Source organism: Salminus brasiliensis, chromosome 16 (genome assembly GCF_030463535.1).
Source record: "Salminus brasiliensis chromosome 16, fSalBra1.hap2, whole genome shotgun sequence".
Lineage (NCBI taxonomy): Eukaryota > Metazoa > Chordata > Actinopteri > Characiformes > Bryconidae > Salminus > Salminus brasiliensis.
The window spans coordinates 36,545,552-36,565,551 of record NC_132893.1 but is presented as its reverse complement, the minus strand read 5'-3'; the positions used below and the strand labels follow the sequence as shown (position 1 = coordinate 36,565,551).

The 20,000-nt window shown below is 44.1% G+C and overlaps 2 protein-coding genes across 2 annotated transcripts in view; one reads left to right on the top strand and one right to left on the bottom strand.

Annotated features, from left to right (window-relative positions):
* The window catches only part of lrrc75bb (leucine rich repeat containing 75Bb), a 23,834-nt gene extending 15,734 nt beyond the window's left edge, over positions 1 to 8,100 (bottom strand). Inside the window, 1 exon segment of the mRNA XM_072658450.1 lies at positions 7,655 to 8,100. Coding sequence (XP_072514551.1) covers positions 7,655 to 7,972 — 318 coding nt within the window. The 5' untranslated portion in view covers positions 7,973 to 8,100.
* A 6,853-nt stretch (positions 8,101 to 14,953) lies between these two features.
* Positions 14,954 to 20,000, top strand: part of ggt1b (gamma-glutamyltransferase 1b) — a 20,614-nt gene continuing 15,567 nt past the window's right edge. Inside the window, exons 1-6 of the mRNA XM_072658449.1 lie at positions 14,954 to 15,120; positions 15,351 to 15,481; positions 16,097 to 16,186; positions 16,675 to 16,867; positions 17,341 to 17,501; positions 17,794 to 17,943. Coding sequence (XP_072514550.1) covers positions 14,954 to 15,120; positions 15,351 to 15,481; positions 16,097 to 16,186; positions 16,675 to 16,867; positions 17,341 to 17,501; positions 17,794 to 17,943 — 892 coding nt within the window. The remainder of the gene's footprint in view (positions 15,121 to 15,350; positions 15,482 to 16,096; positions 16,187 to 16,674; positions 16,868 to 17,340; positions 17,502 to 17,793; positions 17,944 to 20,000) is intronic.

Here is a 20,000-nt window from a genome sequence, read left to right as displayed (position 1 = left end):
GTGTGTACTGGTGTGTGTAGTGGTGTGTGTAGTGGTGTGTACTGGTATGTGTACTAGTGTGTGTAGTGGTGTGTACTGGTGTGTGTAGTGGTGTGTACTGGTGTGTGTGGTGGTGTGTACTGGTGTGTGTAGTAGTGTGTACTGGTGTGTGTACTAGTGTGTGTACTAGTGTGTGTAGTGGTGTGTAGTGGTGTGTACTGGTGTGTGTAGTGGTGTGTGTAGTGGTGTGTACTGGTGTGTGTAGTAGTGTGTACTGGTGTGTGTACTGGTGTGTGTAGTGGTGTGTACTGGTGTGTGTAGTGGTGTGTAGAGTAGTGTGTACTGGTGTGTGTAGTGGTGTGAACTGGTGTGTGTAGTGGTGTGTGTACTGGTGTGTGTAGTGGTGTGTACTGGTGTGTGTACTGGTGTGTAGTGGTGTGTGTACTGGTGTGTAGTGGTGTGTACTGGTGTGTGTAGTGGTGTGTGTACTGGTGTGTGTACTGGTGTGTGTAGTGGTGTGTACTGGTGTGTGTAGTGGTGTGTACTCGTGTGTGTACTGGTGTGTGTACTGGTGTGTAGTGGTGTGTACTGGTGTGTGTAGTGGTGTGTACTGGTGTGTGTAGTGGTGTGTGTACTGGTGTGTAGTGGTGTGTACTGGTGTGTGTAGTGGTGTGTGTAGTGGTGTGTGTACTGGTGTGTGTAGTGGTGTGTGTAGTGGTGTGTGTAGTGGTGTGTGTAGTGGTGTGTGTAGTGGTGTGTAGTGGTGTGTACTGGGCAGTGTGGTGTGGGGGAAATGTGATTCTGTCTTTAAAGGATTCTGTTAACCGCAGTGTGGACTCAGCTCCGAGCGCAGAGAGAGGTACTGTACTGTGTTTGTTTTCTGAGTGGTTGGTGCTGAGAAGGCAGTGAAGGCCTAATCCCCAGAGTCCAAAACACACACACACACACACACACACACACACACACACACAGAGGCAGGCAGAAGCAGGAGATTAGTGGGAGCGAGGAACGGGAGAACAAGAGAAATCCGTGTAGCTGCCGCCTGCTCTGATCACAGCTGACAGAAAACAGCCTCGCTTTCATCCATCTCTTACAGATGCGACTATTTCTGGCTCCAACCGGAGCGGTACGGCGGGTGGTTTACAGCACGCAGCACCGCATTCCTCCGCCTGTACATCCACAAAGTCGGCATGCAGCACGTGTCCATCAACCCCAACACTGTGCTGATCTCAGATCAGTCCATATAACAGTGTCATCCAGTTTGAATCAGTGTGAATCAGTTTAAATCAGTGTAAATCAGCATGAGGGCAAATCAGTTCGTATCAGTGTGAATCAGTGTGAATCAGTGTGAGGGTGAATCAGTGTGAATCAGTGTGAGGGTGAATCAGTGTGAATCAGTGTGAAACAGCACACTGAGAGGGTTCCTCCTCTCCAGCAGACGGCTTCAGCGAAGATCTGCCTTATTAGTCTGAGCTTCACTTCGTTTATCTAAGCTGCAGATGTTGAAGCTAATTAAATCACTGAACTGAATCTCGGCATTCACTGTGAAACTGAGAGTTTAATGAAGATCCTGAGAAGATCTCACCGTTCTCTCTGTTCTGCATTAATGAGGGGAGGGGGGTAACCCCAGGGGTCCTGCGCTATCACTCAAGCTCTGTGAAGACTTTTTCTGAACGCCAAGCATCCTGATAAACATCAACATGAGACAAAATCCCACCACCACCTCCACCCGACTCCACATGTACTCAGCCAGTCCAGTTTGGTGCTTCCTTAGTTTTACACTGGCTCTATAAGGCTAATGTAGCTAACAGGTCATGGAAGCTTAGGTAGACTAATTAGCATGTCTAAAGTCTGTTCTTTAATCACCAGCATCTACCCCAAACCTCCTGTTCCACCGTAAACAGTGGAGCAGTCTTGGTTCCTCTCAGAGATTTATTAGGAAAGTTCTCCTTTTGAGCCCTGGTTCTCCTCAGAGCTCTCTCTCTCAGACTCAGGCTGCATTGCTGGATTAGGCCTGTAAATGGACTGCTGTAGAAATCCATTCAAATAAATCTGAAGTGAATGGTAGTGGAATATCTAATTCTCAGTGATGTTTATAAACGTGGTGGGTGAAGCACGGTGTGTGTCCAGAGAATCCCCCCATGACTGTAAACCCTGTTACAGGCCAGCACTAGCTGGAGCACGGGGCTTTGGAGCTTTGGGGCTTTGGGGAAATCCCTTTAGAGGCTTTAGGCAGTGGAGCTGAGGCTTATTCACTCACTAGAGCTCAGAGCTCAGCCTGTACCAGCCCAAACCAGCCTGCATCATCATCATCACTGTAGCCTTCAGCCTTACCACCTTTATCCCCATGGTCATCACCATCCCAAACTAAAATTAGTATCACTCCAATCACCATCCCATCACCATCACCCTCACCATCCCATCACCCTCACTATCACCATCCCCATCCTATCACACTCACTATCACCATCCCATCACCCTCACCATCACTATCACCATCACACACACTATCACCATCACCCTCACCCTCACCATCACCCTCACTATCACTATCACCATCACACACACTATCACCATCACCATCCCATCACCCTCACTATCACCATCACAAACACTATCACCATCACCCTCACCATCCCATCACCCTCACCATCACTATCACCATCACACACACTATCACCATCACCCTCACCCTCACTATCACCATCACCATCCCATCACTCTCACTATCACCATCACCATTCCATCACACTCACTATTACCATCACCATCTCATCACCCTCACCATCACTATCACCTTCACACTCACTATCACCATCACCCTCACATCCACATGACTACCCCCACCCCAGCACATCTCCATGCCCATCACCTTTACAATCAATCACTCTTATCACCACCCCTTTACCATCACTATCATCATCACCCTGCCCATCTCCCTCACCTTCCCATGACCATCCCTATCACCCTCACTATGACCATCACCATCATCCTCCCCTTCCCCATTACCCTCTCCAGACATGTGGCAGGGTTTAATCTCACACATGTATCCAGCTTTAAAGAGCCCAATATCCTGTATTTTCTTTTTTCTGATTGATCTTCATCCTCTCTGCTCATTATCCAGCCCTCTTAACGGCTCCTTCGGGATCCAGTGAGGGATAATATTATGCTCTCAGGCTGCTTGTCTGAATATAGTGGAATGAAGCTGTTAGATTCACCTTGGGAGCAGGAGAACCTGGATTTATTAAAGAACCCATTTCCCACATATCTCTTCTGTGCTCCTCCGAGCTCCTCCTACAGCGTACTCCTCCTGAGCCTTATTCAGAAAGCAGTTAGAACCAAAACACTCTATATGACTTGGTGGGGCTAAACTGCTGGGTGGGGAGCAGTACATTACTATAGAGCAGTAGATTACTGTAGAGTAATAGATTACTGTAGAACAGTAGATTACTATAGAGCAGTAGATTACTGTAGAGTAATAGATTACTGTAGAACAGTAGATTACTATAGAGCAGTAGATTACTGTAGAGTAATAGATTACTGTAGAGCAGTAGATTACTGTAGAGCAGTAGATTACTGTAGAGTAATAGATTACTGTAGAGCAGTAGATTACTGTAGAGCAGTAGATTACTGTAGAGTAATAGATTACTGTAGAGCAGTAGATTACTGTAGAGTAATAGATTACTATAGAGCAGTAGATTACTGTAGAGTAATAGATTACTGTAGAGCAGTAGATTACTATAGAACAGTAGATTACTGTAGAGTAATAGATTACTGTAGAGTAATAGATTACTGTAGAACAGTAGATTACTATAGAGCAGTAGATTACTGTAGAGTAATAGATTACTGTAGAACAGTAGATTACTATAGAGCAGTAGATTACTGTAGAGTAATAGATTACTGTAGAGCAGTAGATTACTGTAGAGCAGTAGATTACTGTAGAGTAATAGATTACTGTAGAGCAGTAGATTACTGTAGAGCAGTAGATTACTGTAGAGTAATAGATTACTGTAGAGCAGTAGATTACTGTAGAGCAGTAGATTACTGTAGAGTAATAGATTACTGTAGAACAGTAGATTACTATAGAGCAGTAGATTACTGTAGAGTAATAGATTACTGTAGAGCAGTAGATTACTATAGAACAGTAGATTACTGTAGAGTAATAGATTACTGTAGAGCAGTAGATTACTGTAGAACAGTAGATTACTGTAGAGCAGTAGATTACTGTAGAGTAGTAGATTACTGTAGAACAGTAGATTACTATAGAGTAGTAGATTACTGTAGAGTATTAGATTACTGTAGAACAGTAGATTACTGTAGAGTAATAGATTACTGTAGAACAGTAGATTACTGTAGAGCAGTAGATTACTGTAGAGTAGTAGATTACTGTAGAACAGTAGATTACTGTAGAGCAGTAGATTACTGTAGAGTAATAGATTACTGTAGAACAGTAGATTACTATAGAGTAGTAGATTACTGTACAGTAGTAGATTACTGTAGAGTAATAGATTACTGTAGAGCAGTAGATTACTGTAGAGTAATAGATTACTGTAGAACAGTAGATTACTGTAGAGTAGTAGATTACTGTAGAACAGTAGATTACTGTAGAACAGTAGATTACTGTAGAGTAATAGATTACTGTAGAACAGTAGATTACTATAGAGTAGTAGATTACTGTAGAGTATTAGATTACTGTAGAACAGTAGATTACTGTAGAGCAGTAGATTACTGTAGAGTAGTAGATTACTGTAGAGTAATAGATTACTGTAGAACAGTAGATTACTATAGAGTAGTAGATTACTGTACAGTAGTAGATTACTATAGAGTAATAGATTACTGTAGAGCAGTAGATTACTGTAGAGTAATAGATTACTGTAGAACAGTAAATTACTGTAGAGCAGTAGATTACTGTAGAGCAGTAGATTATTGTAGAGTAATAGATTACTGTAGAACAGTAGATTACTATAGAGTAGTAGATTACTGTAGAGTATTAGATTACTGTAGAGCAGTAGATTACTGTAGAGCAGTAGATTACTTTAGAGTAGTAGATTACTGTAGAGTAATAGATTACTGTAGAGCAGTAGATTACTATAGAGTAATAGATTACTGTAGAACAGTAAATTACTGTAGAGCAGTAGATTACTGTAGAGTAATAGATTACTGTAGAGCAGTAGATTACTATAGAGTAATAGATTACTGTAGAGCAGTAGATTACTGTAGAGTAGTAGATTACTGTAGAACAGTAGATTACTGTAGAGTAACAGATTACTGTAGAACAGTAAATTACTGTAGAGCAGTAGATTACTGTAGAGTAATAGATTACTGTAGAGCAGTAGATTATTATAGAGTAATAGATTACTGTAGAGCAGTAGATTACTGTAGAGTAGTAGATTACTGTAGAGCAGTAGATTACTATAGAGTAATATATTACTGTAGAACAGTAAATTACTGTAGAGTAGTAGATTACTGTAGAGCAGTAGATTATTGTAGAGTAATAGATTACTGTAGAGTAGTAGATTACTGTAGAGCAGTAGATTACTGTAGAGCAGTAGATTATTGTAGAGTAATAGATTACTGTAGAGCAGTAGATTACTATAGAGTAATATATTACTGTAGAACAGTAAATTACTGTAGAGTAGTAGATTACTGTAGAGCAGTAGATTATTGTAGAGTAGTAGATTACTGTAGAGCAGTAGATTACTGTAGAGCAGTAGATTACTGTAAGTACTGTTTAGGAAACAGTACTTGTAAAGGAAGAAGCTACAGGGAGGACTATTTTAGGTTTCCAGGGCCTAGCCCTATAGGGGAACCCTGATCAGTGTCCTGCAGACACACACACACTCACACACACACACACACACTCACACACACACACACAGCTTCTGTAAATAGTTCCCAGGGAGCGGATCCACCTGCTATGAAAACGTTCTCCAGACTCTACAGGTGTAAAAGTGCTTCAGCTGAGATCTGACGGTGGAAAATCAGCAGCTTCAGTTTCAGAACTTTAATTTATTCATTTATCATTTATTCATTCTTTCATTCTTTTTTACATAAAATATTTATTTTTTGAAAATGAAATGTTTCTTAAAATCTAAAAGTTTATTTATCTAAACATTTTCATTCAAGTATTATTTTTATATTTGTTTATTTTAATTTCATTCATTTCTTCTATGTTTTTATTTGAAATACAATTATTAAAATGACTTTTTTTAAATATTTATGCATTTTCCAATGTCTAATAACACCATTACTGATCAAATCAGGTTTGAAATGATGTGACATGATTTTACATTCTGTAAAAGAATTACGAGGGTCTGCTTGGGTCACGGCACCACTTTATATTTACAGTCAATGGGCCCTGTTCTTAAACAGGGGTCTTCATTCCCCCAAATCCTTTAGAGGTGATTCAGGCTTGCTGACATTTTACAAAGTTGGGTCTCTCAGCCAGATAACTAAAGCCCAGAAATATAACTAATATCCTCAGAAATGCCCATTAGCTCTGCTAACACCGGACATGAGTTCCTAATCCAACTGCTGGAGCTCCCATCTGAATGTGAGTGTTTTCTGCTGATCCAACTCAGGAAGGGTTTAATAATGAGCTGATTACCAAAATCACCAAAACATGTAGGACAGAGGCTCAGATAATAATAATACAGATACTAATGCAGTTTATACACAAACACAAACATAAACACAAACATAAACACAAACACAAACATAAACAGAAACAGAGGCCCGGTTACATTTCTGTCTGTCTGTCAGTTCTGACTTTGGGCTTAATTTATCCAGCTGGGGGGTTTGGGGTGAAACGCTCGTTCCAGATAAGCTCCCCCAGTCAGAGCTGTGGTTCTACAGTGGAGGTTCTAGATAAGCTCCCCAGTCAGAGCTGGAGTTCTACAGTGGAGGTTCTAGATACGCTCCTCCAGTCAGAGCTGTGGTTCTACAGTGGTGGTTCTAGATAAGCTCCCCCAGTCAGAGCTGTGGTTCTACAGTGGAGGTTCTAGATAAGCTCCCCCAGTCAGAGCTGTGGTTCTACAGTGGAGGTGAAGGGAAGCAGACGTCTGAAGCTCTAATAAAAGCTCCTCACAGAAAGTTCTTCACCTAATGGTGATGAAGACGCTGCCTGATGCCTGAGACACGGTTCTACCAGAGTTCTGAGAAGAGTTCGGCTCTAGAACCTGCTTTTAAAATCAGATCATTAAAATGGTGGAGGGATACATGCTGCAGGGTGTAGTGCAGCTACAGAAAGTAGTCCCTAAAGAAAACTGGATTAGTTCAGATTCTCTATTCACTATTTTACCTCCATCATCATCATCATCATCATCATCATTCCATATAAAACTCAGAAGACTCGTGTAGCTGCACTGGTGGGTTTAGATAGGAGATAAATTATGGGCTGTATCTGTGTTGTAGTCATGGCGACAGACGCCTGCTTCCATTCACCTCCACTGTACAGAGATCAGAGTGGGTCAGTTTCTCTACAGTGAAGCTCAGATTCACATCGAACCCCAAATCCCCCAACACCCCCAAACCCCCAACACCCCCCACCCTCCCCTGACTGAGCTCCTCTTAAACACTGAACTATGCAGACACTTTTAATGAGCTGATGAACTTCCCCTTAAAGTGAACTGGCTAGCTGAGTGAGGGTCCTGCTGCTCCACTGGCTCTTCTTTACCTTCCTGAGCAGTCTGAGCGCATCTGCAGCCTCCTCCACTCTCTGCTCCTTCAGCAGCTTCTGGATCTGCCGGACCCACGCGACCCTCCTCTGGTATGGGCTCGGACTGGACCTGCGCAGGACCCCGGGGAGCTTCTCGGACCTCAGCATTAAGGAGGAGAACAAGAACTCTCCGCCGGTTCCTCCAGCTCCTCCAGCTCCTCCAGCTCCTCCAGCCTCGCTCCTCTGCGCGTCTCCGGAGCCTCGGTGCGGGCGTGACCTCCTGAAGAGTGCCGCTTCTCCGTCCAGGCTGCTCTGCCTGCTCAGCTTGGAGCCCATGTCCGAAATCCGGCAGAGATCAGACCCAGCTAAGAGATCAGACCCAGCTACACTAATAAAGTAGTGCTGAAGTGGACGGGGGCGTGCACGAGCTCGGTGCGCGCTCGCGATGCATGGCTGTCGCTGCTGCTGTTTGCAGGGTGTTCATGTGTGTGGATGGAGGATTTAGAGCAGGTGGAGTACAGAGGCAGTGCTGCTCTCTCTCTCTCTCTCTCTCTCTCTCTCTCTCTGTTTGGCTACAACTCACGACTGAGTGGCGTCGTTTCCTTTCCCACCGTATTTCGGGACACCACGCCCTCCTGCACTGCGATTGGCCAGTAGTTCACACTGCCGATTAACCCGCCTTTTACAAACTCCCAGCCAATCATAGCACAGGAGGATGGACCTTAGTAGCCAATCCCAGCGCAATATGGGTGGGGTTCGCCCGAACGTGTGTGGGAAAAAAATAACAATAACTACTGCAGGCTGGCCAATCAGATCGCACTATTCCCCCACGTGTGTTTAATAACAGAGATCTGGAGGGCAACACCTACTTATACATAAATAAATAAATAAGTATATATAGTATATAATAAAAAACAAATAGTATTATAAATATGTAATTAAAAGATGAAACGTTTTTATAGAGACGTCAGAGTTCTCATAAAAAATAATTTTACTGTAATAACAGCAGTAAGAACTCTCTCTCTCTCTCTCTCTCTCTCTATATATATATATATGTATAAATGCTTTCTGTGTATTTATATATTTTAATTTGAATTATGATTACAATATTATATATTACTGAGAGCAAGAATACTGGGACAGTTAGAACAGTGAGAGTAAGACAGCAGTAGAAGGTTCAGAATAGTTTATTTTCATTAATTACAGTGTGTGCAGAATTATTAGGCAAGTTGTATTTGAGAGGATTCTTTTTATTATTGAATAACAACTATGTTCTCAATCAACCCAAAAGACTCAGAAATCTCAAAGCTTAATATTTTTGGAAGTTGGAGTGGTTTTTTTTAGCTTTGGCTATCTTAGGAGGATATCTGTTTGTGCAGGTAACCATAACTGTGCAGAATTATTAGGCAACTTAATAAAGAACAAATATAACAACATTTAGAAATAAACATTTCTGACATTCAAAAACAAAACCACAAACAAATCAGTGATCAATAAAGCCACCTTTCTTTACCATGACACTCAAAAGCCTTCCATCCAGAGATTCTGTCAGTTGCTTGATCTGTTTCTGATCAGCATTGCGTGCAGCAGAGACCACAGCCTCCCAGACACTGTTCAGAGAGGTGGACTGTTTTCCCTCCCTGTAGATCTCACATTTCATGAGGGACCACAGGTTCTCTATGGGGTTCAGATCAGGTGAACGAGGGGGCCATGTCATCATTTTCTCTTCTTTTAGACCCTTACTGGCCAGCCACGCTGTGGAGTATTTGGATGCATGTGATGGAGCATTGTCCTGCATTAAATCATGGTTCTTCTTGAACGATACCAACTTCTTTCTGTAGCACTGCTTGAAGAAGGTCTCTTCCAGAAACTGGCAGTAGGTCTGGGAGTTGAGCTTCACTCTATCTTCAACCCGAAAAGGTCCCACAAGTTCATCTTTAATAATACCAGCCCATACCAGTACCCCACCTCCACCTTGCTGGCGTCTGTGGAGTGGAGCTCTCTGCCCTTTACTGATCCAGCCTCGGGCCCGTCCATCTGGCCCATCAAGAGTCACTCGCATTTCATCAGTCCATAAAACCTTAAATCAGTCTGAAGATATTTCTTGGCCCAGTCTGGACGTTTTATCTGATGTTTCTTGTTCAAAGGTGGTCGTTTTTGTCCCTGAGTATCCCACACCTTGTGCTTTCTGATACTCCAGTAACGTTGCAGCTCTGAAATATGGCAAAACTGGTGGCAAATGGCATCTTGGCAGCGCCACGCTTGATTTTCCTCAGTTCATGGGCAGTTATTTTGCGCCTTTTTTTCCAACACGTTTCTTGCGACCCTGTTGGCTATTTGCCATGAAACGCTTGATTGTTCGGTGATCACGCTTCAAAAGTTTGGGAATTTCAAGACTGCTGCATCCCTCTGCAAGACATCTCACAATGTTTGACTTTTCAGAGTCCGTCAAATCTCTCTTCTGACCCATTTTGCCAAAGGAAAGGAAGTTGCCTAATAATTAAGCACACCTTATATAGGGTGTTGATGTCATTAGACCACACCCCTTCTCATTACAGAGATGCACATCACCTGATTTACTTGATTAGTAGTTGGCTTTCAAGCCTATAGAGCTTGGAGTAGGACAACATGTATAAAAAGGATGATGTGATCAAAATACTCATTTGCCTAATAATTCTGCACACAGTGTGTATATAGTCATATATATTATGACTTTAGTCATGGCGTAATGACTGGGTTTGTAATATGTAATTAATGCAATTGTACTAGAGACAGAACATTCAAGCCAAGAAAGATTAAACAGTTGGAACAAAATCCTGGAGGAAGAGGTGCTCCTGGTTCAGTATCAGATCTTTCTCATGTCAGCCTCATGTTCTGGCCCCTGCTGAAGAACCCGAAGCTGAAACTGGGATTTTGTTTGAGAAATAAGTCGTGTTTAAACTTTTTTTTTTTTTTTTTTTGCACAAAGCATTTGCACTAATAACTTACTACCTCACTGGACTCAATATTTATTACACACTGCAGAATTTGCACACTACCCCCAATTATTTATTATCCTCTGTCTGTCTGTGTTGTGTTGTCTGTACTGTGTTGTGTTGTCTGTCTGCACTTGTGTTGTGTATGCACTGTGTCTGTGTTGCACCATGGTCCTGGAGGAACGTTGTTTGGTTTCACTGTGTTCTCTGTATGGAGCTGAAATGACAATAAAACCCACTTGACTTGACTTGACTGGACTTGCACAACTCCTGGGGGCGCATAAATCCAAACCCCCCTGGAGCCGGCAAAAACAGGGCTAACAAACAGGGGAACAGACAGGAGATGGAACCAGGATACAGACAGGAAACTGAACTGGGGGAAAGACAAGAGCAGAACCAGGAGACTGGACACAGGACTGGACCAGAGATGCAACAGGAGACTGAACATTGGGCATGGACAAAGACTGGACAGGAGGCTGGACACTGGACACAAAATCAGAGACTGGACAGGAGACTACACAGGACTGGACTAGGGACTGGACATTGTGCACAAACGACCATCTGCCTCTGTTCACAGTCGGGAGTCCACATCCAGCAGCACCGTCACTGTGAACTTGTCCGTGGTTATGGGAACATGTCTCACTCCTCCCTCTGCCCTGGCCTCGTCCCGGCACTATCCAACACAAAGTAACACCCGAGACCGCCGGCCTCAGACCACCATCTCCATCTCCCACTGGAGCTCAGAACAGAGCGCGCTCCCACTGATAATCTGTACCAGCATTCCCACCCAGACGGGAAAACTGCGCTCCTGAACTGGAAACAGCTCATCCAGAGCTTTTTATAACTGTTGTCACAAATCAGCTTTACATAATTAGTGATTAATAAAAGACAGAAACAAAGAAGAAAGAAGAAAATAACGTAAGACATGATGGATCAAAGACCCCAGTGAGCCCCAACAGCGACAGTGGCAAGGAGACCCTCCCTCAGAGCTGGAGGAAGAAACCTTGGGAGGAACCAAGACTCACAAGGGGGACCCGACCCGTCCTCCTCTGGTCAGAACTATTTAAACATTAATGATAAAAATGACCAAACCAGGTATAACAGATAGTTAATAATGGCTTTAACATGGTCACTAAACAGGTAGCAGTGGTAGGCGGGTGGGCCACTGGTCTGCTATGGGTGGTGGTGGGTGGGGGGCCTGCTGGTTGGACCGGTAGGTGGCAGCTGGTCTGACGCAGGTAGAGGGGACCTCAGCGGTCAGTCTTTCAGCAGGTCGGGCTGGGTGGCCATTTACTCGGATAAGGCAAAAAGAGAGGGGGTTAGTCCTAGTTCACTAGTGTGTGTGTGTGTGTGTGTGTTCACTACCACAGATGGGTTAAATGCAGAGGACACATTTCACTGTACAGTGACAAATACGTGCACCTTTACCTTTTTTACCTTTAAATAACTAAATAACTTTACACAGATATGCATAAATATGTATAACTATGTAACTATTTGTATCTATTGCTAAAATAACTTATAACTTAATAAGTTATATATAACTATTTATGTATAACTTTATTCAAACTAAGTATAGCGATATAGAACTATACAACTCTATGTAACTTTATGTGATTATAAATCATACATATATAAATGTATGCAATGATATTATATAACTATAAATACTGTAAATGCATGAAACTGTTATACATATATAAATGACCATGAATAAATGTGTGTGTGTGTGTAGGTTCAGGTGTGTATGTGTGTGTGTGTAGGTTCAGGTGTGTGTGTGTGGGTTCAGGTGTGTGTGTGTGTGGGTTCAGGTGTGTGTGTGTGTGGGTTCAGGTGTGTGTGGGTATGTAATGGTATGGAGTTAGAGGGGTGTGTGGGTATGTAATGGTATGGAGTTAGAGGGGAGGAGCTGGGGGTTAATGGGTCACTCTGAGAGAGAGAGAGTAATGTATAATCACTGCTTGCTCGACCCTCTCTCACCTGTGTGAAGAGTGAAAGGTGCTGAAACACAGCGAGAGTTCAGAAGTTAAACCCTTTAATCAGGCCACTGCTCTCTGTGAGGACTGAAAAGTGTGTGAGGAGTGCACGCTGTGTGACCCTGGCCTTCAGAGAACACAGTGTTACTGTGGTGACGTCATCACAACCGCTGCAGAGATCAAGAGTAGCCCCTTAAAAACACTCAAAGTTCCTGGGAACATCTAGAACCGCAGTGGATCGTCTCAGAACATCCAGTCACTATCAGCCCACGTAGATGAAGGGGTCAGGACAGAGGGTCCTGTAGGGTTGCGGTTTGGTCTCCTAAAGGTGAACACATGAACACTGGCTCATAGAGACGGCAGGAGGGTTCTGCTCTACTGTCCGGAGAAGAAACTTTCCGAGGAGGAGATTTGCTGTGAGGATTTGATTGCAGTCAACGACAAGAGCAAGAATTAAAGAGGACAGGTTGAATGATCTCCACCTCACATCATCATCCCCAACTCATCCCAAAAGTACTGGATGGAGCTCCTCCACCATCGTTCCAGAGAACACAGTTCCTCCACTGCTCCACAGCTCCTCAATTCTGGGGGGCTTTATACCCCTCTAGCCCACGCCTGGCATTAGGCAGCATGGAGCCAATAGGGTCATGATGTTGATCTGCTCCAGAGAGTCCTATTCTATTGGCAGTACTTCTTCTCTACAGGGACTAGACAAGCTGTGTGTGTGTGCATTTGCACATCTGTGTCAGCAATGGGTGCAGATTAAAGTAGCTAAATGTGTTCGATTGACTGGTGTGAGGAATCCGGAGCTGAGAGTTAATGACTGAACTGGGTCTGACTGATAAACTGGAGTGGAGGTGGGAGCTCCAGCCCTCAGGGAGGTCTAACTCCTGCAGTGGAGGTAACTTAGTAAGCAGAGCTGGTCACGGATGCGAGGCCCGTCCTCCTGAGAGAGTCATAAAAACCCGACGGATTTGCTTTATTGTTTTGGTTAAAGTTTGAAAGTTTGTGACTGTAACAGGTGGAGCAGCTTATCAGCACTGCGCCACTCTGAAGCCTCTGCAGGAGGGAGAAGGTTCCGGAACCCAGTCAGAGGCCTGAGAGGACTCCAGGTAGGACAATGCCCTCGCTTTCTGAAAACCGCCGTAAACAAGGACAGGGTTACAATAAACAAGCGCTCCCGATCTAGACCCTGGTGTTCTTTAGTGTGTAGAACCTGTACAGAGTGTGTACGCTGAACACACACACACACACACACACACACACACTCACAGCTGCAGGTTACTGTGGAGATTGTGGTTTGAAGGCAGAACACACTCCGTCTCTCAGTGTGAGAAAATGTGGTCTCTTGTGTGGTGGGCTTTAATTCAGTTTGGCTGTAGCTTGCTCCCACACACACACACACACACACACACACACACACACACACAGACTGCAAAGATGTATAAGCCCTGCTCTGAAGGAGCAGATTTATCTCCTCATGAGTTTGATTGTTTAAAAAGATTAAAAATATAATCAGTTTCCAGCATAAACTATGAATTACTCAGAATCCAGCATGAATTATTGAGCATCTACTGTAAATGATTCTACGATACTGTGAATGAATACTATTAATTATTCTGTATCCAGGATGGATTGTTTAATAATATACTATGTATATTCAATATCCAGTGTGAATTATCCAGTATCTATTCTGAATTATTCAGCATGAAATATTCCTAAATATCCGCGGAGAAATCTTCAGTGTTTATTGAGCACAGTTCAGTGTGGATTACGACTTTTTCATGAACTGCTGTGAGTGATTCAGTATCTATTATTAATTATTACTGTGAATTAGCATTAAGAATTAGCATTTGAGTGTTTTGAATGAGCATTTAGTGTGGAACAATATATATTGATATGCAGGTGATCAGTGATCAGTGAGTGATCAGATTAGATTAGAGTCGAGTCTGAGCTGATCGCTGTGAGGAATCCTGGTTCTGTTCCGTCTTCATCACTGCGCAGCTCTCTGTGTGCTGTGTGGTCAGTGTGTGTGTGTGTGAATATCACGGCTGTGTGAGAGGAGACATTGTGAACATTTGGTTGAACACAGACACTGAACAGAACCTGCGGTTCTGCTGTTCCACTGAGGGTTCTGTGTCTATTAAAATGTTCCTCTGTGTTCTTTTCTGCCACTTCATTAGAACCACCTCACCTGGAGCTCCACCTTGCTGGTGTTCAGGTAGAGACTGTAGATCATCTGTTTATACTTCTGTTTTTAATAAAGTGGCCAGAGAGTGGAAGGAGAAGGTAGGTGTTTCTAATAAAGTGGCCGGTAAGTGTGTGTGTGTGTGTGTGTGTGTGCAGCTCTCCACTGTGTTATCAGGATGGTGCAGAAGTCGGTGGTTGTGGGGCTGCTGGTGCTGCTGCTGGCCGCGGTGGGAACGTTTGTGGGTGTTTTCTTTGGGGTCAGGAAGCCCACCCCCATCTCCCAGGCCTCATACACACGGGCAGCAGTGGCTGCGGACGCTGGACCATGCTCCGACATCAGCAGGTCAGAGACTACCTCAACACACACACACACGATTGTGATGAACCACAGTAAATAATGCGATTAATTGTGATTATTACACAAACTTCTGCAATTAATAACAATTCACTGCTCTGCGGTTCTCTGAATGAACTGAGGGGCCGTACGTAAGCACCTTTACGTGTGTATTATGTTGGACAGTGGTGTTCAGTGGTTCTACGTGAGGTGTGTTTATCTGTGTGTGCTTTCTCCAGGGATGTTCTCCAGAAGGGAGGTTCTGCTGTGGACGCAACAATAGCGGGGCTGCTGTGTGTGGGACTGATGAACGCCCACAGTATGGGCATCGGGGGGGGTCTCTTCCTCACCATCTATAATGCCACCACAGGTACACACGCCCTGACCCAGAGGTGACCATCTCAGAGTTCAGGTGTGTTCAGAGTGAACCAGTATGAGATCAGTCTGGAGAAAAGCCGGTTCACTTCAAACCTGAGGACACCCAAACGGGTCCTTACTGAATCAAGATAAAGGACAGAAATACTAATAAACTACAGGCTCCAACCTGGCAGTGAGAACAGCGAGATGATGGTTGATTGAAGGAGTGTTTATAAAAAAAAAAAAAAATACATACAGAGCCATACATACAATATTTTATACATGAATAAACAATTAATTAATACATGACTCATTTAAATATGTTTTAAATATGTATCAAGGTAAGAGTTGTGTATCTATATGAATAAAAGAGCTCGTCTAAAAGCTCGTCTCAGAAAGAAGCAGAGTTTAACCCAGAGTCCGTCCGACTCCGGCTGAGCCGTGTTCACTACTTCTTCGTTTTACACCGGAGCTACGAAGCTAAAGTAGCTAACAATGATATTTCCCCCAAATAATTTCTGTAAACACACACCTGCACTCCTGCGTCTTCATTAGGGGGGCGTAGGGCAGGGTGTGGGTGGGTTTAGGGGGCAGCAGAGTGTGTGATGGTGCTGTGTTTGTTGATCAGGTCGAGTGGAGACCATTGATGCTCGTGAGACAGCCCCCTCCAACGCCTCTAAAGACATGTTCATGAACAGTACGGAACTTTCCAGAAAAGGTATGAAATTGTTACTCAATTACATTTCCAACAGTAAAAAAAACATCTTTACTGTTTTTTAATGGTTAATTTTTCTCATCCAAAGACCAGCAGCACCTTCCTAAACATGCTCTAAACACCAGGAGATCCTCCCCTTCTTTTACCTGTGAGACAGAACTCACTCCTCCGCTCCAGCCCAGCGGCTGCTCTTTCACAGGCTGGACAGTGATCAGTGTGGGGTTTATGAGGGTCGTTAGTATGAGGAGGAGGAGATAACAGACATACAGTCAGAGTGACTCAGGAAATCCAGTTAACTCCCGAACACTCAAGGTTTATTACACACCCAGCTGCATTACTCAGTAACTATAGACTTCTGTACAAACTGCTGGGGAAGTGTGTAGTCAGCCTTTGAAGTTGACCAGCACAACACTGTTTATATCACAATATATACTGGTTTATATTGGTTTATACTGGTCTGGTGCTGGTGTGTGTGTGGTGGGTGTGTGTAGGTGGACTGGCCATCGCTGTTCCAGGTGAAATCCGGGGTTATGAACTGGCTCATCAACGTCACGGTAAGCTGCCCTGGAGAGAGCTGTTCCTGCCCAGTATAAAGATGGCACGTGAGGGCTTCCCGGTGGGCAGTGCGCTGGCAAGCGCCATCTACAACAACCAGAACACCATCTACAATGACAAGACCCTGTGGTGAGAAGATCATCATCATCATCATCATCATCATCATCATCACCTCCCAGGCACAGTTTCACTGCTCTGAATGGGGATGAACAATTTTATAAAAGCTATTTTTGCACCTGCAGTGAAAACAGTCCCACCCTGAGTTCAAGCCTTAAAAACTCCATTAGCAGATTTAGCAGATTAGCAGATTAGCAGATTAGCAGGTGTCTGTGTTACAAACTGGCCTAGGGTTATAGAGAACTGGGGGCTCGTCCGAAATGTGAACCCGAGACCTCTCTCTACAAAGCAATAATCAAACACTAGACCTCTCTCATATTTAATAAACAAACAAACAAACAAACAAACAAAACCATCCAACAGAAAATACTACACTGATCATTTAAAAAAAACTATATCCAGAACATCGGTCAGGGCTCCCAAATGAAGAACAAGTGTTCTGAACTGCTGACGGCTGAGTTTGGGTTCTGCTGTTCTGTTTTTAGTTCTGTGTTCTGCAATAAAAACGGATCCATCTTAAAGGAGAACGACACCATCACCTTCCCCAAACTGGCCAACACTTACCAAGAGATCGCGGACAAGGGGCCAGACGCGTTCTACAGCGGCTCCATCGCAGAGAACCTTGTGAATGAAATCAGGAATGCAAGTAAGGTTCCTTTCCTCTTCACAGAGAGCGATATACACACAGAGTGGAACTGAAGGTCACTGAAGAGAACCCTCACAGAGAACCCTCACAGAGAACCCTCACAGAGAACCCTCTTAGATAAAAAAAGCCCCGTTTATCTTGAGTGCTTGTGAGTTTTTGAGTCCACTCCACAGATGTTGATAAGATAACAGATGGTAATGATCAACAGCTCAGACTGTGGCTCAGCAAGTATTCAGACACGTGTGTGTGTGTGTGTGTGTGTGTGTGTGTGTGTGTGTGTGTGTGTGCACAGGTGGGATAATAACGCTGGAGGATCTGCTGAGCTACACTCCTGTACTGAATGAAAGTCCTTTACAGGTGCCTGTGGGCAACTTCACCATGTTTGTGCCCAACGCTCCGTCCAGCGGCCCCATACTCACCCTCATACTCAACATAGTCAGCGGTACGACCCCCACACACCACGCCCACACACTCAGCAGGTTACAGTAATGATGAAGTTCTGATCCATTCATTTCCCCTGACTGTAGAAGCGAGTCGTACTGAGACGACGTCATGATGAAAACTCGAGGTCGGCAAAAAACTGCTTCAAAAACCACCTGCTCCCCCCGTTATAATACACCAGCCGTGCACAAAGGCATTGTCACTGTGGTGCAGAACCTCGTATCTCCATTCCTGCTTTTCTCACTTTTCTGAATCTGGCAGTTGTTCTTCATCCTGTATCAGAATTTCATGATAAACGGACCAATAGAAATTCTCCAACATGACCTGGATTAAATTCTTTTTCAGAAGGTTTTTCCCCTCTTGTGGGGCTGCTGTTTTGGAGATACGAGGATTCTGTGCAGTGTCTCCATGCGCAGTTTCTGACAGCTGTCTAGCAGACGTGTTAACGGTTTATATTCTATGAGTTTTCCCAAAAGAACGGCATTAAATTACGAGTGTAAGCCTCAGCAGGACGGCAGCACACACTCAGTGTTAGGGTGTGGTGTGGGGTTTGGACTAAAGTACAGTTCATTTATTTATTTATTTATACCACCCCTTTTTTGGGGGTATTATTTTATGGTGCGTGTTATAGATGCTTGGTGAGACTGTGGTGGGGCTCAAACTCTCAACCCTGATAATTGGAGCCCAGTGCGTTTGCACTGCACCACCACAGCTGTGAGAGGCGTCAGTATTAAAACTACAGGCTATGTAGAAAAAAGGGCAGGAAACTATTTTCTTTTTCACCACTGATCACAACAAACTCTTTCTGTTCAGCTGATCACAACAAATCCTTTCTGTTCAGCTGATCACAACAAACTCTTTCTTTTTAGCTTTTGCTTTTTTTTCTGACTGTTCACAACTTAGACCCACTGTTACTGTTCGCCCCTCTACGAAGGTGTGACGGGGAGTGTGTTTGGCTGGGTGTATTTCTAACCTGCCACACAGGTGGGTCTGGTCAGCGTTGATTACCGCTTGGGATTCTGGGGCTTGGAGTTCTTTGCTCCAGCTCCACCAGCTGTCCTACTGTGCTGGCCAGGCCCCCTGCTGGTGGCCGACGGTACACGCTGTCTGCTTACACTCAGACAGCTCGTGCCTCTTACAGTCAGACCTGCTGTAAACATGATATAAACAAGTGCTGTTATCACACAGCAGTAGATAACAGCCCTTACAGTCAGAGTATACACCCCCCCATCAACACACCCCCATCAACACACCACCATAAAGCGTTCAGAGGGAGCAGTGGTGCAGTAACCCCGTTCACTTGTTCATTAACAAGGATTACTGGAGGTTTACCGTTCCTGTGAACTCTCGCACTAACGCTCCTTTGCATGTTTCAGTCAGCGATTCAGAAACCACACCGTCACACTAAAACTATAAGTATGGATTGAAGCATCTTGAGTATTAAGATGCTTGTATTATCCCACAGCATTGTGAAATGGTGTGGAACCCGCACTATAAAGATAAGTATATGGTCTATCCCGTAAAGCATTAGTCACAAAAAAAAGTCGGGATAAAAACTAAACTCTTAACAGACAGGAAACAACGGGCTGGAACACAAACACGCCCCAGACGTGGAAAGGGACTACAGATACACAGGCAGGACACAGTACACCTGGAGTGGATAACAAAAGGACAGGGCTACAAAGGAGACACCAGCGGGAACACTAATGACTGGGTAGGGCTGGGGCGGAGCCAAGGGCAAAACACAAACAAAGCCATGTGCTAAAATGCACACAGCAGCCCAAAACAACTCACTGATCTGAAGACAGAGAGCAGGTGTAGAAATACTCTCCTGAAAGACCCTGAGAGACCCTGAGAGACCCTGAGGAGAGGAACAGGACTGGGTTCAGTCTGAAGACTGGACCGTAGCTCTGAAGGCTGCGGTGTGTGTGTGTGTGTGTTTCTGCTCTCAGTAAAGCCGGACTGTGTCCTGTGAGCAGCAGCGGGATGAGACAGGCTCTAAACTTTACTGTGATGGGTAATTAGAGTCTGTCCGCTAACTCTTCGCTGTCTCTCCAC